The sequence below is a fragment of the Neophocaena asiaeorientalis genome, unplaced genomic scaffold (genome assembly GCF_003031525.2).
Source record: "Neophocaena asiaeorientalis asiaeorientalis breed wild unplaced genomic scaffold, Neophocaena_asiaeorientalis_V1.1 scaffold15, whole genome shotgun sequence".
NCBI classification, from domain to species: Eukaryota; Metazoa; Chordata; class Mammalia; order Artiodactyla; family Phocoenidae; genus Neophocaena; species Neophocaena asiaeorientalis.
In genome coordinates, this window is record NW_020185328.1 from 1491205 (window position 1) to 1513794 (window position 22590).

Here is a 22590-nt window from a genome sequence, read left to right on the forward strand (position 1 = left end):
CCCTCTCTCCCCCTCTCTCCCCCCCCGCCCCCCCCCCATGCAATTAGAGAAGAGAGCTTCATTCACACTGAATCTAAAAATAGACGACAGCGGAATTCACAGACTGACAGCTGCATTCTCATACAGTAACCAGGAGAGGAAAGGGATGGCTAATTTAACTTAACAACGCCCAAAACAAACAGCGCAGTAGAAGTCCAGGATAAAGAGAAAACACAAAGGTCACTTCTTCAAAGGGCTGGAAGAGGAGTGGGGTCACTGTGTGGCAGCGTATTATTCCTGCTCAAATCCTGATGAAACCAGTGAAGTAGTGTGTCCAGATCTGCCCGGAGTCCTTCAGACAGGAGCTCTGGCAGACAAAACGGCTGAAGAAATGCAACCAACATCAGGCAGGAGGGCCGGGACTTGTCTTCTTAACTTTTTCCTACATCACCTGGATACCTTAAAAGCTAAGAAAGTCACTCCATTTTCTAGATAAATTAGCTCTTCCCCCCTGCCTCACCCTACCTTCCGGAAGTCTAAATCACACCCTGCCTAGCCTGAGGCAGGGAAAAAAAAAAAAAAAGTTATCCAGTAAATTAACATGGATCATTAAGGGAAAGAAACCAGGTGTCTCAAAGGAATTCACCCTTTCTTTTTTCCTCTCCTTGGTCCCAAAACGTTTTGTTCCCCAGTCTGTCCTGCCCAGGGAGGGGATTATGGTTGGGCTTCAAAAGAAACAAGGGAATGCTTGTGGACAGGAAGCAGACTCTCTCTGCAGCTCTCCCACAGATCTGTGCTGGCTCTCAGGGCGGCTGCCAGCCAGCTGAATGTCAGATCGCTGCACCCCGCATTCCCGAACCACACCACCTCCATTGCCCCGGTGACTAAGCTGTTTCAACAGCTGTGTCACTGCTGGAGTCAGGCCAGTGTTATTTGCACAGAGCATAAAAGGATATTATAAAGACATAAAAAATAAAAATTTAAAAAAGAAATGTGTTTTCTTATAAAGGAGGTGTTGTATTTTAAAAAGAAATAAAACAATGATTCTCTAAAGCTCACATATATATATATTTTTTTTTGCGGTACGCGGGCCTCTCACTGTTGTGGCCTCTCCCGATGCGGAGCACAGGCTCCGGACGCGCAGGCTCAGCGGCCATGGCTCACGGGCCCAGCCGCTCCGCGGCACGTGGGATCTTTCCGGAATGGGGCATGAACCCGTGTCCCCTGCATCGGCAGGCGGACTCTCAACCACTGCGCCACCAGGGAAGCCCTAAAGCTCACACTTTTGAGCGCCTATTATGTGCAGACATTTTCAGCTGCACATAGATGCCAGCCAGATGTAAATGATCACCTGCAATCTCAAAATGAGGAAACTGGGAAGGAGGCAAACTATGAACCAGGCTTGCCCACCTCCACCACTCCAGGCCTCTCCTATCATGTCATGAGTTCGGGGACGAGGCCTGTTTCTTGCTCTAGAAAAGCCACTAATTAGCTGTACAATTGGAGTAAGTCATTGTACACATTGTATTCTTTCATTAAATCCTGACGTTGAACGTATGATGACTAAGGTCCTTCCGGTTCTAACATCTCCTGAATGCAGAAAACGAAACCACTAGCTTAACTGCCTTCTACCTTTGAGGCACTGAAGTAAAAACGAAGAACAGTAGAACAATTCCTATCCTCAGGGCACTTATAATGGAGTTGGAGCAACCGGGGATAAAACCTTGATTTTGACTAACATGAGTTAAACAGAAACAAATACAAAAATACCAGAGTCCATGGTAGTCCTTGAGAAAAAACAAAGTCATAACTATAAAAGGACAAAAGTGCATTTCAACAATGGTTTCTCTCCCCCCCCCAAAAAATGGTTGGGCTTCAAAAGAAACAAGGGAATGCTTGTGGACAGGAAGCAGGCTCTCTCTGCAGCTCTCCCACAGATCTGTGCTGGCTCTCAGGGCGGCTGCCAGCCAGCTAAATGTCAGATCGCTGCACCCCGCATTCCCGAGCCACACCACCTCCATCGCCCCGGTGACTAAGCTGTTTCAACAGCTGTGTCACTGCTGGAGTCAGGCCAGTGTTATTTGCACAGAGCATGTGCTTCGTGTGGCTTAGGTGGGGAATTATTGCACACGGGACTGGGGTGCTATTTGCAGAGCAGGTCCTCCCCTTGATCATCAGCAACGGCATTCCCTGACCTCCGGGCAGCAACGGGACAATGTTGGGCTGCTGCTCAGGCTTCCGGGAGATGGTTGGACTCATAACACCACAAAGAGGGTGGAGGAGGCGTGTGTGTCTGTGTGGAGGAGGCGTGTGTGTCTGTGAGACAGAGAGAAGAAAACCAGGACCCTGGGTTGGGCCCCGAAGACCTCAACGGCCCCTCCCTCGATAAAAGCCACCAGTACTGAAAGGAGGTTCCTTCTGCTCTTCCTCTCCAGCCGTCTCCCTCAGTCTCTCCTGGGAAAGCCTCTTTCCTATCATGTAATGTTGGCACCCCCTTCATCTCTGTCGGTCTGTCTGTGCACCTCTCTGCAAACTTGCCTCTGAACAACACTAGGCCTGGGCAGCGTCCTCTTGCGTGCCTTGTGCCAGTGCCTCTTGTGTTCCCTCAACCCCTGGCCTTCCCCTCTCCCACTGCACCGCCTACCGTCGTTTATGTTTATCTCACTCCTGACGCAAGCTGGGCCCGTGGACTCTCGTTCGTGCCCTCCCACCCCCTACAGTCGAGCCTCTTGCTCAGCAAGGCAGGCACAGCAGGCATTCCTTACTAACTGCTGAACATAGCAACCCAGCTCCCTTCCAGCGAGGGCTGATGGGACCCGGGCAAAGGTATTGCACTTGTGGCCTTTCTTATCTGTGGGCAGGACCAGTTTCCACTTGTAGGCAATTCTACGCTGCATCCAGCCAGGAGCCCTATTAACCTGCTCTCCCTCCTAAGTTGTTCTCACAACAGCAATCGGGCTACGTTTTCTGACATTAAAGAGACCCCAGAAATGTGTTTTCTTAACCGTAATTCAAAAAGAGTCATGTACCACAATGTTCACTGCAGCACTATTTACAATAGCCAGGACATGGAAACAACCTAAGTGTCCATCGACAGGTGAATGGATAAAGAAGATGTGGCACATATATACAGTGGAATATTACTCAGCCATAAAAAAAGCTCTACCAGAAGGGATCCCGTCTATTTCACGGGAAAGCTTTGTTTCCGACAAGTTTCGTAAAGGAAAAAGTAGGCTAGAACACGCTTTTTATTTCCAACCCACCTTTTCTTCGTTCCCATGAATGAGGAGGGGATAAGAATGACAGCAGGCAGCCAGGGAGAAAAATAATATGGCTGGTGGGTCCTGACCTCTTGGATTCCTGCCGGCAGAGAAGCCCGAGAGGCAACATTTAATTGTGAAAAAACCAGCCTTGCTTGCCTCTTATCTTTCTCCTCTGTGACTTAAAACCCACAATTACTGGCAACCCCTAGATTCCGAGTCACTCAGCTGGTGGTGGCAGCAATGGCTGTGTCTGTAACTGAAAAGAAAAAGGGGAGTTCGATTTTACCTGCCTCGGAAGCCAGCCTTGTGCGAACACAGCCCTAACACAGCTTTACGACTTCTCCCATTAAAAAGTTCACAGATGCCCTCCCGTCGGGAAGACCACCATGCGAGAAGTCCAGATGGAAAAAAAAGAAATTCCATTTCCAGCTGCTGTATAATTCAAAGGACAAGCTATGAGTCTCAAATCCTGAATTCCACATTTCATTTCAGCCCTAAATATGTGATTTTCAATTCCTTTTCTCAAGGATCAAACTCCAAATTTCTTAGCCCGGTCATCAAGGCAACTCACCGACTGGCCCTCTATCTTTCAGGAGCTTATCTTTTCTCTCCAATCTAGAATTCTTCTAACAAGTAAATTTACTGTCCTTTGCATACAACACGTCATTTCACAGTATTTCACGGTGGAAAAATATGGGTCTTAGTTCTGCCTTTCTCAGCTGCAAACCAGATGACCTTGGAGAAGTCACATACCTTCTATAATCTCAGTTTGCAGACCTCTAAAAGGTTGTCACCCACATACCTCTGCTCCCATCTTGACTTATTACTCTATTCCCAAACATTTAAATTTACATATTCATATGTTTACAGTCAAATAAGATTAAATCATCCCTTGTGGACATATTCTCCTACAAGGATGCTGAGAATTTCCCATAACTTCTATTTTAGGGTGTTCTCCAATTGCTTAGGTGGTGATCAACATGAAATTTGGCACTCATGGGGTCTACCTATACCATGAAGTTGGAGCTCTTACCTTGAGATTCATAAACCTCTAAATTCCACAGACGACCTTCCGGTCTTCTGTTGAAGTATGAATACATAATATTTGAATGGGGCTTATGCACATTTTTCTCCCAAGGTCAAGGTCCTTGATCCAAAGTTAAGAACCACTGTCCTGAAGTAATGAAAGGCCTAAGGCCATCATCCACCCAGGTTCTTGTTTTGTACATTTGACTCTGCTTCCTCCCTTTCTGGGCTACTATATTCTCTCCAGAACTCACATTTCTTCTCTCTGCTCAAGTCCAAGAATAATAACTCACCTTTACTGAGCATTTACTCTGTACACTTACTATGTAGAGGCCTCACGTGTATTTTATTCTAGTTTCATCCTTAAAACGATCCTAATAAGGGTGGTACTACTATTATATCTATTCTACTGATAAAGAAAATGAAGTATAAGGAAGTTCACAAACTTACCAAAAGTGTCATATAATTTATAAGTGATAGGTCAGGGATTTGGCCCCAAAACTCTGGCTTCCCAGAACAAAATAAGGCTGCCCTTGGATTGTTTCTTTGCCATCAGATAGTAGACAGTCACAAATTCCAACATCTCCTTTAAGACTCCACCCTTCAAGACTCAGTTAAAAAACTGTCTTCGCAGTTAGTTCATCATTGCCCCTTCTGTGTTCACGGAATATTCTGGGCACTTAGCACTGAACACATTAGTGTGATTTTTTTGTTTCTTTCTCTCTGAACTAGACAGTGAGCACCTAATTCTTTTGACTACATCTCAAGTATTTACTGTGCCAGGGGCTGTGCTAGGGACCCAAAGGTGAACAAGATACAGTCCTTGCCCTCAAAATTCAGTCTTTCAGGATAGAGAGAAGTAAACAAAGAAGGGTCATGATGTTTTTTGAAACTGTATTATGAAAGATAAGGACTTATCTTTATACCTTAATTCCTGAGTAAAAAATGCCAGCACATAGTAGAAGCCCAATAAATAAGCAATAAATGAATGCAGGACATTGGGAGGGGGGCCTCAGAAACTGGACTGTTAAATTTAAGAGATCTACCATCCCTTTATGAAAACTCTTTGAGGTTATTTGTATACTGACTCACCTAAAAACTGTTTCCTGTGTTGGTGTCTATGATACATTTTTTAATGTCAGACTAAAAATATACTTCCAGTACACCAACCCTGTCTGCCTACCCAAGGACTAGAAATGAACACAAGGTAACACATAACAAAATAAAAGACAAGAAAACTCACTCATTTCAACACTAAGTTCACCCACTAACAAAGAGGCATCCATCCCCACTGAGCAGCATCTTCTAAAATGGTTACACTTAAGGGTCTTTGAAGTAACTGATTCACAAAGCTGAAGGGATACTCATGAGATTTTTATAGAGCCAAAGAATCTTAAGTGAGTCATGGACTCTTCCGCAAAAGAGATGTAGAGTGGATGGAACCTTAGGAGTCATCTCGTATGATTTCCCACTCAGATCAGGAAGCCTCTCCAGAGCACTATGGATGGGTTCACGCCATAGACTCAGTGGGATCAAGGTACTAGAGTTCCAAGATTGCTTTCACTTATAACCCCTCTATTTCTCAGCTGGGGGACTTTAGACAAATCATTTAGCTTCTCTCATCCTCAGTTTCCTCTGATTTTATAAGGGAGAAGAACTATTAAGATGATCAGATGAAATAAAATAAAGTTGTCTTAATCAGAGATGATTTGCTTGCAAGTAACAGGATTTTATGCACGCTAGCTTAAGCAGAAATTAGCTGGAAGGATACAAAGGTATCTCAAGAAACTCAGGACACAAAGTGCTGACAAGCTTGAGGAACCAGAACCAGGAAGAGAAAACTGTCAGAGAGAGATTCATCATTTGCAGTTGATCATAATTATACCCCATAATTATGGTCCTTTGTCTCCATTTTTCTCTTTGCATCTGATTTTCCCAATCTGCCAAACAACTGTTTTCTCCAACATCTCCAACACCTCCTGCGCAGGTAGCCCCCAGGACTTTTCAGTTTAAATGCCAATGAAGGTGGGCCTAGAAATAGTGAATCCCGATTTGTTATAAGAGAGAATCTGATTGTTCCCCCTTGGGGCAAGGGCCCATCCTAATCCAATCAGCTGTGGCTGGGGGACTGATCATGTGGCCAGGTGCCCACTCAGCAGGCACGGTGGAAGCCCACACTCAGAGAGGAGAGATAGACAAGTTCTGCAGGAAAATGACATGAGGCCAAAGCAAATGGCTGGCAACACAGACAACCACCAGCACCCCTAGTACAAAAGTACTTTGTAAAGAAATCACCACCAAATGCAAGTTATCACTTGGGGTCATCTTTATGATTCCCCCCTCAACCAGCTTCTGGTTGATTACTACCAATGACAGGCTGCTCACTACTTGAAGAGACAGCCTTTTCATTGCTGAACAACTTCAAGTATTAAAACTCTTTTCTACATTGACAGTAACTTTTTAGAAGATACTAAATTTAAATGTTTACAATCTTCCCCCAACCCTTACCTTTAAAGAACACATAATCTTGCTTGTTAGGTCAGGCCTGGGCTTTCCTTTGTGGTCATAATATGAATAACCAGTGGGGCAGGAAAGATAGATTCATTGGACAATTACTTTAGGAAACAACCTAAACCAGAACAATTAAAAAACCAGAACCTCTTCTTCCTTTAAAGAATTACTACTACCTCTCCTACTAATACCATTAGCACTAACTTACTAAAGCAAAAGAGGAACTGGAACCATTTCTAGCATCAGCGTGTAGACAGTAGGTAGATGTTGAAGAAAGTGGTTTTTTCCATTGTAGAATCCCTGGCACCTTTGCAAGTAGAATTCTGCTTTGCTTAACAAAGGATTTTCTTTCCCCATCTAACTTTCTTTTGCTTTGAAAAGCATCATCCAGAAAATAATTTTACTTCATATTTTCTTAGGTTACCCAAAATAAAGGTATGATTCCCCATAAAATAACCTCATATTAGCTATGTGGTGATTGGCTGGCATTTAAATATTAACAAAGATACCCCAAATTAGAAGAGGAGGTAAAAGCACAAAGACACCTTCTATATAGTGGAGCACCAACAAGGAATCTGCTGCCGCTGGTGGCTCTGCTGCTCCCATTTTTCATTGATGTCACCAGGCTTTTATTTTAGTAACCAGGATATACTTGTTATGGATGCAAAGAGAATCTCCTCATTTATATTCTAAACTCAGAGCAGGAAATGAGACACATGGGTGATCTGCAGCTGTGGCACTATAAACAGGACCAGCCTACCTCCTAGTCTAGATTCTAGACTGCACTACATTTCCTGAACTTGGGAGATTAAAAAAAAAAAACAAAAAACAGAGAGAATACACCATTTTAGAAAGACCAGCACAACTTCTGTCCAAGAATCTTAGAGGCCGCTGTTTGGCAGAAGGCTCACTGTCCTGTATACGGTAGCTACTTGTTGCTAGGTACCATCCACCTGCCTACATGGCTGATTGATATACACCGGGAGATCCTGCTCTGTCTCCAGCCAGCTGTGCTACAGTGGGCAAGTATTGTAAGGTTTCCTCATCTAGTAAACTAAAGGACTAGTTCTTTAACATTTTGGGGCCAAACACCCATTTGAAAACCTGACAAAAGCCACAAACCCTTTTACTCCCAAAATGCACATAAGTAAATATGACTAAAATTTCACACAGTATCAGGGGCTCATGTGGCTCTTGAACCCTACCCATAGACTCCTGGTTGAAGGTAATTAGAGCAGCAGCACTCTAACCTATCTTCCAGTGCTCAGAGTCTGCAATCACACAGTTGATGTTTAGTAACAATTACTGCAAATTATTCAACACCATAGATGAGTGTTTTGCTAAGACTAAAGACCAATCCAAAACGATCTAGCTTCCAATGTTAAATTGACTGGTAAATCAATGAATGACTGGAAGGAAGTGGGAGGGACTGGATAAGCAAACTATAAACATTAATAAAACATCTTGGGAAGGTTTTGAGAGGCCAACTCTGTTTTTCAACTGGATTTTTTCATTTGGAAATACATAACATGAAACCATTGAGCCAGATATAGAGATCCAGACAGCTTTGTAGTGATGCTGTCCAAGTCACGTGCTTACACCCATCACACCCAAATAAAACAAAGCCAAAGGTTACCATGCTCCTGCCAATATAAACACGTTCACAATGGTTAATTCCAAAGCTGTGCCTGATGATTCCCGCAAAGGGAAAGATAATCCATCAATGAGAGTAAACAAACATGATGTCCTTAATATTCACTATCCTGGGTTAATCAACAAAATATGGTCTTCTCCCATGATTTTAGTTTCCTTCTATTTCAAGTCAGTAGGTAAGACTGAGTCATGCTTGTAAGTTCTAGGTTCTAGCCTTTGTTTGAAGGGGAAACACAACTCCATAAGAAAAAGGACTGGCTGTGTAAATCCATCTCAAATAGTGACAACCTCTTAACCTTTACCCACTACCTCAAACCCCACTCCATTTAAGTCTGCCACATCTTTCTGGTGTGTTTTGAGCTTTTTCAGCTTATCTTTTTTTAAGGGGGAGGGGAGAGAGGAGAGGAAAAATTTGAAGTTTTTATTTCTGCTCACATTGACTCTGGGGCAGGTAAAGAAATTTAAAAGGTAACTTAAAAAATCTTGGTGTCACCAGCCTGTAATAAAAACTGTCCAACCAGAAATGTTTCTTATAGAGACTGTGACATGGTCATGAATCAAAGAAGGTCTCTATTAGGGGAGGTGGGGGAATGGGAGTGGGAGGGTAGAATTAGATTTCTTCTCAGTGACTTGCTTCAGTATAGTTTGTTAAAGAGGATTATCTGATGAAGCATGGAATTCCAGTTATGTGCATACCATATTACCAATGGTCTGTTCCATCACAGTAGTTGTAGTTTTATGGTGTACAGAATCCTCTGCCCCATTAAGCTCTCTTTGTGGACTCTTCCCAAGAGGCATCTCAAAATATAATAGAATCAAGAAGCATGACTCTTGCTGATGGTCAACAATAAGATCACAATAGGATTCTGTCTTTCTTCCTTCTATAAATTCGCCCCTAATCATTTTAGATAACATGACAGTTTATTTTTTACAGTCAGCAGATTGTTGCTTTATTCTAACTGTCTTCATGTGGTGTCTAACTAACATTCTATAATCGATACACAAATGGAAGCACACAATCATTTCATAAAAAGTTAGGCAATTTCCTCCCAGGACACTCAGCCATCTAACTTGAAAAATGACTGGGTAATAATATCATTCTACTTTTTTTTTTTTACTAGAAATGTTGTACAGAAATGTTTTCAGTTTGAGAAAAGAAAAATCACTTGTTATAGAAATAATTCCATCGTTACATGTAGTCATTTGCAAGAATGAAACAAGCAAATAAGACAATACTCAATTATAGCATACAGCACGGGGTTTAAAGCAAAACATAATGACTTCATTACCTAAGAACAGAATAAATGCTCTGGCTTTCCCCATCCCACACCATTTATCAGTATTTCTTCAGCCTAAGGGATTTTTAGACCCCTGAAATCCTAGATTTACTACTCAAGACAGATCAATCCACCTTGAAGCTTTCTGCCAAAGAATTTCCGTGCTTCTATTTCAACAGTAGATTTGAAAGCTGGGTAGAGACATGTCAAAAAAACCCTCCTTCTTTGATCTCTCCACCCAAGTTCCTCAAAAGAAGCCCCATGTAGAGTCTGAGGTTATGCTAAGTATGTGACTTGCAGTTGTAATCAGTAGAGCGACATTCCATTACAAGTGGGTACCACTTTAGCCAACTCAAACCTATATTTCACAAATACATACATAAATTAAGCGACTCATAAAACACTTTTAAAAAATGACATACACCCACTCTAGAGGATATTTTCAAATAACAGAATTTGCTGTTACAGAACAATCTAAGCCCATCACATAGATAAGCATTCATTTTTCTCAGTGCTCAACCATCCAGACACCAGATGTTTAGGTTGACATTTTTTTGACACTTTTTAGTCCACTCACACTCCCTCCATTTTCTAACTCTCCAGAGCAAAAACTGAAGTCCTCTGTCTCTTTCAGCTCTATAGAAGCACCACGTTTGTGCCCTGACAAACACGTTAATTCCATGCCTCTGAAATGTTTAGGTAAAAGTCAGCAGTGACCCAAACATAGATTTCAACAGAAAGGTCTGCTCAGAATTTGTACAGTCATCCCTCGTTATCCATTGTTTCCAGGACCACCCTCCACCCCCAACCCTCAGCAAATACCAAAACCTATGGATGCTCAAGTCACCTATACAAAGTACCATAGTACAATAGGCCCTCAGTATCCAAGGATGAGATATGGAGGGCCACCTGTAATTGGCATTTACTGAAAGGTCCACTTTCTAAGCATCTAGAACTAGATTCTATTCAACTGGCTTTCCCTTCCCAGATCCGGCAGATTATAGTTTTAAAACTATCACCATTTACAAGTTGAACTGGCTACTACTTTTCATACTTATTACTGAATGACAACTGTAGGTTTTTGAAATGTTTATGTTTTAACAATGAGAGTAGGGATTCTGTTTAAAATTGCTTTTTCAAGTATGGATTACTTTTATTGAATAATAAGCATGGAATATCATATTTCTCAACAATCAAATAAAATATACACATTCTCTAAACACTTTTATTACTATACATTACCCTATAATATCATCATTTCCCTCCAAAAAACATCAGTCTGATGAAATCTTGAAGTTGATGAAACAATGACCAGTTTTTAAAGTGAATGTCAATGCTTATTCAGTTTCTGATGGATTGTCAAGATTTCAAATCCTAGCCAAAACCTGTATCATCTTAAATTGAAAGTTTAAAAGGAATAAACAGGGCTTCCCTGGTGGCGCAGTGGTTAAGAATCCGCCTGCCAGTGCAGGGAACACGGGTTCAAGCCCTGGTCCGGGAAGATCCCACATGCCGTGGAGCAACAAAGCCCATGCACCACAACTACTGAGCCTGCGCTCTAGAGCCCGAGAGCCACAACTACTGAGCCCACGTGCCACAACTACTGAGCCCGATGCCTAGAGCTGGTGCTCTACAACAAGAGAAGCCACCGCAATGAGAATCCCGCACACCGCAACGAACAGTAGCCCCTGTTTGCCGCAACTAGAGAAAGCCTGCGCCAAGCAACAAAGACCCAACTCACCCAAAAATAAATAAATAAATAATTTTTAAATAAATAAATAAATTTGAAAATAAAATGAACAAAATTTAGCACCAAATGAATGTCCTTTAAAATATATAGTCCTTAGATTATTTTATCTGCTCAAAGACCCTTCAAAGATACAGGAAAACTCTCAATAAATACATATATATATATATATATATATATATATATATATAATCCTAACTCTATTTTTATAGTCCAAATGTGAAATCTCTTACTACTTGAAATCTGAAACTTATTTCACAGACTGTATAGGAAAGTTTAAAGAAAAAACAGGATTGGCCTGACTTTTCCTTCCATTTGAGGTAATATTGCTAGAGCTGAATCTCTGATAAACAGAAAGCCATCCACATATAATAGGATCTTGTTCACCACACTTATCTTTCTTCTTCTGCCCCATCTCTTGCTGTCAGAAAGGCATCCAAACAATGATAAAATATAAAAAGTGAACCGGCAGCTGTACATACTCTTTAATATAAGGATCAGGGTAAAACCCAGACCTACCACGTCTTATAAATGAGAAGCCCGCACACCACAACAAAGAGTAGCCCCGGCTTGGAAGATAATTTTTTTGTGTGCCCCTATTAAGTGCAGACCCTCACATTATAAGAAATTAAAGTATGTTTCTAAGGTAAAGAATCTTTAGTCCACTCTTTTTCTAGATGAAGATAAAATATATTTTGGAACCTGAAGATGTACTTGGGAAAAAAATCTATAAGATGCATTCACATTTCATTTACATATAGCAATGTTTTAGTTAAAGCCTTACCAGCATAGGCATTTTTTTTTTTTTTTTTTTGCGGTACGTGGGCCTCTCACTGTTGTGGCCTCTCCCGTTGCGGAGCACAGGCTCCGGACGCGCAGGCTCAGCGGCCATGGCTCACGGGCCCAGCCGCTCCGCGGCATGTGGGATCTTCCCGGACCGGGGCATGAACCCGTGTCCCCTGCATCGGCAGGCGGACTCTCAACCACTGCGCCACCAGGGAAGCCCCAACATAGGCATTTTTGATGTTTAGAATTAATATTTGATGGGAAACAATTCATCTGTGAAGTTATTAAGATATGTGATAGGTTCTGACCACCAGTAAGGATGGGGTGTGAAATTTCCCACACATCCAACAATTCTGATGCCAGCAGGGTGTCCTACAATTCAACTCAATTCTCACACTATCTACTCGGAGATACCATCAGATCCCACAGGTTAAGGGCTCAGTCCCACAGAACTGCCCCTCTCTTCAGACACTAATCACAAGCCCAGGTTGTTACCTGCGCTTCTGACCTACTGGCTACAGATTGGAGGATCCCATGATCCCCTCCTTAGACTTCAGATGCCAGCTGCCAAGTCCAGGTTGTTACCTGTACTTCTAACCTAGTAGCTACGAACTAGAGGTTCCCACAACCCCCTTCCCAGGTTTGATTAATTTGCTAGAGCTGCTCACAGAACTCAGAAACCCATTTATTCATTAGATTATAGGTTTATTACAAAAGATATTAAAGTAGATACAAATCAACGTCCAGATACATAGGGCAAGATCCCTAACAAAGGAGCTTCTGTCCTCATGGAGTTTGGGGTCCAGTATGGTGCCACATGGAAGCATTCTGATTCCCCAACCTGGAAGCTCTCCTTCTGGGTTTTTATGGAGGCTTCATCATATAGGCTTGATTGATCAACTCATTGGTCCTCAGTGATGTCCATTTCCCGATATTCATGCCGTATGTAATCTCCCTCAAGTGTGGGCTGGACTTACTCGTTCACTTCTAACCAGTAGAATACAGTAGAAGAGATGAGATGTCACTTCTAAGACTGAGTGGCTTCTGTCTTAGGCACCTGCGTTTTCTCTCTCTCTCTCTCTCTCTCTCTCTCTCTCTCTGCCTCTCTCTCATCACTAGCCCTTATTGGGGGGTGGGGGGGGACCTACTGTAAGACAGCCCCATGGCAAGGCCTATGTGGTGATGGAACAAGGCCTACCAATGACCACATGAGTGACCACATGAAGCAGATCTCCCCCAGTCGAGCCTTCAAGCCTTCTCATGAGACTGCAGACCAGAACAACAGCTTGACTGCAAGCTCGGAAGAGAAGCTCAGCTGGAGACTCCCAAGTTAAGCTGTACCCAGATCCCTGACCCAGAGAAATAGGGGGATAATACATGCTTATTGATGTATGCTGCTAAATTTCAGGATAATTTGTTATACCCAGCACTAATACAGTCAATACGGAGCAATTATTTAATTTCTACTACAGAGTAAATCATTTCCTTTATACTTGGAGCTAAGAGTCTGTCTGGGAACATTATTCTTGAAATACACAACAGGCAACCAGATAACAGAGAACTCTGTCCTTGACCTTCACACCAAAACATAAATAAGCCAGTTAACCTACCCATGTCAGCCTACCATGGCTCCTCTAACTGTTGTAATTCTCCTTTTCTTGAATACATTCTTAGAATTAGGAATATGAAAACCCAAACCTCAAGATATATACATTAGCTTTAGTCTCAGTTTTTAACCTCATAGCAAAGTTTCCTGCCCGAATCTCACACATTATATGGCATATTCCTCTCGTTATAGCACTTATCTTTCCTTATGGTATGTTTAAGTGTCTTTCTCCCAACCACTTCTTCCCTAGTGCTTTGTTCAATCTTGTATCTTCAGTACCTACTGCTTAACACATGGTTGAGACTTAATAAAGCTTGAATGAACAAATGTGTTACGCAAGCAATGAATGAGTAAGCAAGTCAATAGGCAAGAGAATAGGGATGTGGGAAGTACCGCTTGAATGCTGTTATGAAGGTCCAGATGTGCCCATCAGCCATTACTTCTACCTAAAATGCTCTTCCACTTGCACCCACCCTCACCCCAACTCCTTGTCAGGGTTTTCACTATTTAACACTCACCTCAAAGATGTGTCTGCTCACCTCTACACACACACACACACACACACGTGTGTGTGTGTATGCGCACCAAGGCAGCCTTCCCTTTCTCTGCTCTGAAGCCTTTTCTTTATGCTCCCACAGATCCTGGGTATACCTTGGTCACAGCACCTAGCACACTATACTGTAATGACTTGTTACTTGCCTGTCATTGCCACTTAACTATAAGCCCTTTGAAGGACAGTGTCTTCACATGTAACCACATGTCTAGCCATCAATTTGGTATGTGGCCGTAGTGGGTACTCAAAAACAGTTTGAAATAATGGGTAAGAGACTGAATGAATTAGGGGTAGGGTGGAAACTCTACATTCTGAAAAATTATCTTAGCATAATCTGTTCCAGATAAAATGTCAACCAGGCACATATACTGCTCCAACTCCTAAACAGAGTAAAATCAATGTGATTGTATATCAAGATAATTGTTGATACAGGAAAATTAGAATTGAAAAAGTGCTTTAATCCATGGACAGGCCCTAGGCAGAGCTGTCTTCAACACACCTTTTTCTCTTTCACTCTCACCCCTGATCCTGCTTCAGTAAAAAATGTTCTCTTCCTTCTCAATTTCAGATTCCCTATACTGTCCTCAGATGCCACAAGTGGATCTTCCTCTCCAAAATCACCGAATAATCTCCTCCTCACAAAATGTTTATATGCCTCACGCCCTCAGAGTCTTGAATCACAATTGAGTAAGCTAGAAAAATAACCCGGTTTGTGGGAAAATAGGTGCTTGTGGGTTGGTGTTCCCATTTTGACAGGTATCTTTTTCTAAGGCAATGGCTTCACTCAAAGCCCAGCCAGAAAAGACATTTGCAAAGATGCGACCTTTCAGAAACCCTCAAATCACTCCACTAGGATGAGCCCCCTCTCCGCACTAGAGAGGTTATAAAACTTGGTTAGGGCAGGGCTCTGGCCACCTGACTTTGAATTCCAGCTCTTCCACTCTCTAGCCTTCTGACTTTGGGCAGTCTCACTGATGCCTGAGTTTTCTATGTGTAAAATGAAATGAGACCTACCTCTAGGAATTAAACGGGTTAATTCAGGTAGAGTACTCAGAAAAGTGTCTAGTAAGTAGAAAGCAGTCGATAATTGTCACTAGTAATACTATTATTTTACTGTGATTATAACTGGTTCCGAAAAGCCTGAAGAGAGAAATTCTCCAGGATAGGAGAGGGATGGGGAGAATGCACTTACTGATTTGGTTGTTCAGCTTGAATGCAATGTCCAGCTGCAGGATAAACAGCATGAACTGGAACCAAGGACTCATCTCCATGGAGGGGAGGGGAATGTGAACAGAAAACACAATGTCATTGGCTTCGATTTCCCTTGGAATCGCTTCCTCAATGTCTCGGATCTTGTCACACTGGTTGGGTCCCCAAGGCATTAACCATTTTGTCTTGTGATGGTTTTTACGGACATCCACGCATTTCACTGACATGTAGGACACTGCCGTTGTGGGTCCTGGAGCTGAAAAGAGAATATTTTCCTGTTTTAGAAGAATCATCTACGGAAGTGCCTATTTCTATCTAATACTCTTTCCACTACTGCCCTCTCTCCATTTTTCACACCACCTTCTATAACTTGAGGTCATTAATACCAAGAGATCTCCAAAATCCGGGTGAGGATCCTTCAGTGACCTCCAGAGGCATCATAAAGCATCCCCAAGAGCCTTCCCATTGTTTTCAGTGACGGTTATTTACTGAAAGAATACATTTGTTTTCTTCAGTTCCCTCATCATTCCAAACAAATGTCACAAAAAATCAACTGTGCTTCACTTTCCACCTGCCTGAGGGCTTGGAGACCTCTGGGGTTTCACAGAACACAGTGTCTGAAGTCAGAAGACCTGGGTCTGAAGCCTGGTTGAATGACTTACTCTCAGGTAACTTTGGGTAAATTGGTCAAATCTATAGTAGCTTTAGGATCCTCATCTGAGAACTAAGATGGTTGGCTTCTAAAATTCAACCAAGGTGGCTGGTTTCTAAGATTCTTCTTAACTCTGAAATTCTACAACACTGCTTTTGATTGAGAGAAAGAATTTTTCTGACTTTGGGCCCCCATTTAATGTACCTATCAGAGGATGGAACCCAAACACTGACTGACACTTCAAGGGTATACTAAAATACGATACATGCATTTCAAGAGGGATCATCAAATTTGAAATATATAACATTGACAACACAATTTTGTGATTATAAAATGGTCACATAATTATAACAGAAAATCTGCAAAATACAGAAATGTTGAAGTCCAAAACAACATTTACCCAAAATCCCACTAAAGAGAAGTAACCACTGTTGGAAAAATATCAAAGTATTATCTGTCTTTTCTATGAGTGTGTAACTAGATACAAATCTATGGAGGAATTAATTTGTATAACTTTAAAATACATACTAATATTAACACATATCGTTACAAAATAGGGTCATACCTATTTGTAGCTTCTTCTTTTTAATCACTTAGCAAAGTAGAGTAGAACAGTGGTAAATAACACAAGCTGTGAAGCCAACTTGCCTGGCTCTCTCATTTCTGGTTGTGTCACCATGAATCCAAGCTAGCAAAGTCTGGGGTGAATTTCTAAACCTGTCTGTGTATTAGTCTTGTTATCTCTTAAATGGCAACAATAATAGCTTGAATGCAGTGTCCAGCTGCAGGATAAACAGCATGAACTGGAACCAAGGACTCATCTCCATGGAGGGGAGGGGACTGTGGACAGAAGACACAATGTCATTGGCTTCGATTTCCCTTGGAATCACTTCCTCGATGTCTCAGATCTTGTCACTCTCTGAGTCGTTGTATACATTAAACAAATTAACATATGAAAAGTATTCAGAACAGTGCTTGAAAGTACATGAAAAAATATAAAATTAATTTTAGCTATTATATTATAAATATTTTCTATGTAATTAAAATTTTTCAACTAGTGGTTGCAAAATAATCACACGATACACTCTTTTAATTTACCTATAACCCTCCACCCCTTGTTTTGTAAAGGTTGTCTATAAATAAGAATAATTCTTTGCCTAATATGTTTTGTTAGTGATTTACCTCAACTTTTCCCTCTGCTGTCTCAATTTGTTTACGGCATATTTTAATACAGAGAAAGCCCAGATTCCATGTACAATCACACTTTTATGTTTTTCCCATTCTTCTGTGTATAGACAGACTTTCTAATCTCCAGATTCAATAAACTTTTACCCTCTAGTCATTTTTAACAATTTCATTTTTTAAATATTTAAATAGTTGATCCACCTGGAATTTGCTTTGATATAAGGGATGAGGTGAGAATCTAGTTTCATTTTTCTAAGTATTTAAATTATTCTTTACTGAACAAACTCTCCTTTGTTGTTGCTTTATGACAGCACCTTTATCTTATGTATACAAATAGATATTTCTGGACAATCTAGTCTATTTCCATGTATTGGACTGTAAATTCATGGCCTAACACAACATGGTTTTAAGTCACGTAAACTGATGGTTTATATCAATATCTGATAGAGTAAAACCCCTCCCCCATGCCATTTCATGTTTATATTTTTTGCTGGGATCTGATTGAAATTACATCTATAAATTAATGTGGACAGGGTTGGCATCCTTTCCTGACATTTAGTTTTCCCACCCAAGAACAGTGATCATTTCTCCATTAACTGCAGTCCATTTTAATATCTCTTTGAAAATTTTCATAGTTTTCTTCATGTGGATCCTTCTACTACAATATATTTTTAAACCTATTTATAAAACTTTTCTCTGAAAGTAGTGGAAGGAAAACATAAATCTGGTTTATGTGCATGGTTTAAATATGTTTAATTTTGCACATATGATACTTGACACACTGCTTTCAGACCCTTTATGAACAGAAATCATCTCTTACTTGACAGAGATCAAATAGCAACTAGAGGAATATGTAAAGCAAGAGGAAAAGTCATTTATGACGCAAGGGTGTGTATTATTAATACTTTGCCCTATTTCTAGTGCTCAAATACACATTTTTCTACCCCTAAATATCAATCCTAACAGTAAATTATGAGTAGTAAATTGTTATGTTCCCAGAACATTGGGATGATGCCTACTAAAACTTACCAGAAAACACAGTACTGCTAAACTCTGGCTGAAAGTTCTTCAATGTAGTATCCTGAATACCACAACACAGAGCCACCACTAATCCAGGCCAGCAAAGTTTCTCTTTAAAACTCAAAACTGTATCATGAATACATTCTACACCTAATCCATCTAAAATCAGACATCTCACTTATTATTAGAAATACGAACCAATCAAACTTGGGTTATCCTGACTCTGCTAAATGGCCCACCAACGTTACAAAGACCAACTGGCACATTTAACTAAACTCCTTTTAATGTGGCTGGAGAATAAACAGGGAGACAAAAGTCATGAATTCTATTTCTGGCTAACATACTCAAACTGACTATTTGTTGCAGAAAATAGTTACTACATTTTAAAACTTCTATTCTTCCAAAATGAACCTACCCTTTTTTCATTTCTTTATTTTTTTTTCCTTTTGAAAAACAAGTCTTTCCCTCCTTAGACCAAAATGAAAAATAACTATCTGAGTTCCTAGTTAACCTCCAAAACCGCATTCCAAACTTAATCACAGAGAAGCTGAACACTTTACAGGCACAAAGGCTGCATTTTTAATGGACATGGTGAACGCCTGCCTTTGTAGCAGCCTGAATTATTTTCATTCTTTCATTAGTCTAGTGTTTCTTGCATAAAGAAAAAAATCCCAGGAATACTAATATTTTCATAAATATCATGGCAATGAACTTGGGAAGCCGCAAGTGCATCTCAAGCTGTATTTATAAGAATCACAAGTATTTTTCTTCACTTGAATAAATCTAGTCTAAAAAATCTTTTGTCTAACTTTAAAAACCTGAAGAGAATTCAACATTTTCCATTTCTAATAGTACTCAAAAGGTGAAACCCTTGTATCATTTGAGAAAGTAAACAGACATTCTGTTATTCAAACATGGACAGTTAATGTTCCCTGAATAATATGTTTACAGTTCAAGACAACTTCCTACTCCAGCTAAAAGTGAATTTCCAGGTGTTTCTTATGTAGAAAGCACATCAAAGTAAGCCAAAAACAAAGTCTATAGCTCTTAGCTGGTTGCCTACTATAGAAGGTGTTTTCATCAGCTACAGCCAACAACGTGACTACGTAGATCACAAAGCGGTGTCTAAAATCAAAAGAACTTCGATTTCTGTCTTTAAATTTTTAAAAAGTGTGAGGGATTTTACTGTAAGAGAAAAGAATGAAATGGGAGAAGCTGAAATTATCGGTGACCTTTGAACAAGCCACAGTCAACTAACCAACAGTTATACGTAAGGAAGGCCTCAGTCGCCAGCCTGGTTCTAGGGATTAATAGTTTGTGTACTTAAGAAGGAACTAGATGGATTCAGGTCAACAAACTGAGTCATGTTTGCTCAGGTGAAAGCTAAAAATAACCACTCCTCAGTACTCCTAGGATAGTGATGTAATATCACCCAGCTGCTCCGGCACATATTATAAATGTCCCCTCTACCCATTCGTAGCACTTAGTTGAAAACAAGTGGCCCAAAGCCACTTCTACATCAGTACAATTTCATAGACAGAGCAGGTTGGCCCAAAATGAATATGCCCAGGCACCGTGGACTGGTTAGTTTATGGTAGGTTAACACAACTTTTGGAGTAGGCACAGAAGTTATAAAACACAAGCCACTCTTTGAAAACACCACCCCATTTTGAGGCCAGTTCTCTTTACCGTGTCAAACATAGGCCATTTTTTTTCCTTTTTTTATCTGTATTTCAACACAGTATTTTTGGCCTCCGTCTCTCCACAAGAGCAGAGAACTGTGAAATCTGACACCATACAACATTTAATTTTAAAGTGATGTGAAATCAATAAGACTTCTAATTCGAGGCTGTGAAAAACTGTACAAACACAACGTGAAGCCTCTAAAAATTCAGTGACCCTTCAGTGACATACATCACTAAGGCTCATACTGCATTCACCAAATATGTCTTGAATACCTACTATGCACGAAGCACTGTTAGGTGCTTGAGGGAACCTAACAGACACCAGCCATGTGGAATGTAAAAATAATGGGGAAAACAGACAATACATAAATAATTACAGGAAAAAGTAATTATAGTTGTGGTGATACTATATTTACCCTGACATTACCTGAGAAAGGGCCATAGTCAGATATTTGGAAGGCAGGAGAAATGAATTCACTAGAATGAGGCAAAAATTCCAGTCATCATTACAATGCAACCTTGAATAAAAATGTAAGTGAACAATGACTAAACCTGTACTTCTTTTGGAAGAATATTCATTGACTCCAGTCAGCTTCCTGTTATGGCATCTCAAATGGCTGTCCCGTTTACAAATTACTATCTGGCCAACCACTACCGCTATCATGCTCAAAGTTGAGTCAACATCAAATCATTAGCCCCTACTCCCGCCAGAACCTTTAATTAGAGAGTTGGACAGAGACACAAGACTTGGTTGCCTCCTAGAAAAGTTAAAATAAAATTAAAACAACATGCTGACATGACACATGGTCTCCGTTTAAGCCAACAGACTATTTATTTCTTTGCTTTATTACAAGTAAAGAAGTTTCCTTTAGCAGTTATCTAGGAGTAATACTATTATGTGGGCACTGCAACCTAAAGATAGAGACAAATGACAGTCCCAGACCCTGAGTTGCTCACAGTCGAGTGTGGGAGGGTGAGAAGTTGGCAGAGAAGCCCATCCTGATTGAAACGTGCCCTTACAGATGTTGCACAGGAGGCATCAATTGTGAAGGGGGCTGGGAGGGCTGCCTGCCCGAGGCCTGGACTTAGACTTCAAAGAGAGCAGGTGTTAGTTAGCCAGGTGGAAAAGGGGACAGGAGTAGGGAAGGCGCTGAAGAAGAGCATGTGCTGGGTCAGAGGCTATCTCGAAAACCACAATACAGTCGTCCCTCCGTATCCGTGGAGGACTGCTTCCACGGCCCCTATGGATACCAAATTCTGAGGATGCTCAAGTTCCTTCTATAAAATGGCACAATATAGTCGGTCCTCCTGATCAGCAGATCAATCCCTGGCTGTTTGATCTGAGGATACCGAAGGCCCATCGTACGGTCTGTGTTTGAGCATCAAATTTAAGAAGAGATCATTTACTAGGTGAAAATGCTGCACAGCCCTAACCTTGTTACAGCCCTTTGCTTTCTCTGACGAGGGGTCTAGTTCTCTAGGGGGCCTTGGCTTCTGTTCCCAATAGTCTCAGCTTCACTTTGTACAGTGACATGAAGAGACCCGCAAATAACAAAGAATTTTTATTTGGGGGAATCTTTCCTTCTAAGACACTGTTGGTATCTTATAGGTAGCCACAAGGCCAGACATGAGCAACACGGTGCCCCGGAAAGAAGGGAGAAGGCAATGGGGTCTCCGAAGAGCCCGTGCAGTCTCCATTATCAGAACAGCCTTCACCTAAATTAGAGGAAGACTGTCTTCCTTGCAACAGAAATGATATTTCAGGATTAATGTGCCTTGGGCTCCAAGGGGAAGGAATGTGGAAAACAGACCAATTAAAAGGGTAATTCATGTTTACAAGCATTAATAACCAGAACCTCTCTAATTGAAAAAGTAACGATTTTAATTAAAAATGGTCAAACATTTCAGAAATATTTTAGAGAATTTTATTTTTATAATAGCATCTTAGCTAACAAAAATGAAAAACAAAACTATACACACTGATTTAAAAACACAATCGGGCTTCCCTAGTGGCACATTGGTTGGGAGTCCGCCTGCCGATGCAGGGGACGCGGGTTCGTGCCGTGGTCCGGGAGGATCCCACGTGCCGCGAAGTGGTTGGGCCTGTGAGCCATGGCCGCTGGGCCTGCGTGTCCGGAGCCTGTGCTCCGCAACGGGAGAGGCCACAGCAGTGAGAGGTCTACGTACCGCAAAAAAAAAAAAACCAAAAAAACCCCACAATCATTTCATGATGTATGTAAGTCAAATCATTATCCTGTACCCCTTAAACTTATACAGTGCTGTATGTCAACTATATCTCAATAAAACTGGAAGAAAAACATTTTTAAAAAATAAAAACACACCATTACAATTAATGAAATGAAACAAAGCTGAGTAGACTCCCATTAATTATATGATCTAATAATGAATATTTAATAACTGACAGAATAACCCAACCA

At 41.1% G+C, this 22590-nt stretch overlaps 1 protein-coding gene across 2 annotated transcripts in view; it reads right to left on the reverse strand.

Moving 5' to 3' along the window:
* WLS (Wnt ligand secretion mediator) overlaps positions 1-22590 on the reverse strand; it is a 106518-nt gene that overhangs the window by 53586 nt on the left and 30342 nt on the right. For both annotated transcript variants that reach the window (XM_024734641.1, XM_024734640.1), the window contains exon 2: positions 15594-15866. In XM_024734641.1, coding sequence (XP_024590409.1) covers positions 15594-15866 — 273 coding nt within the window. The remainder of the gene's footprint in view (positions 1-15593; positions 15867-22590) is intronic.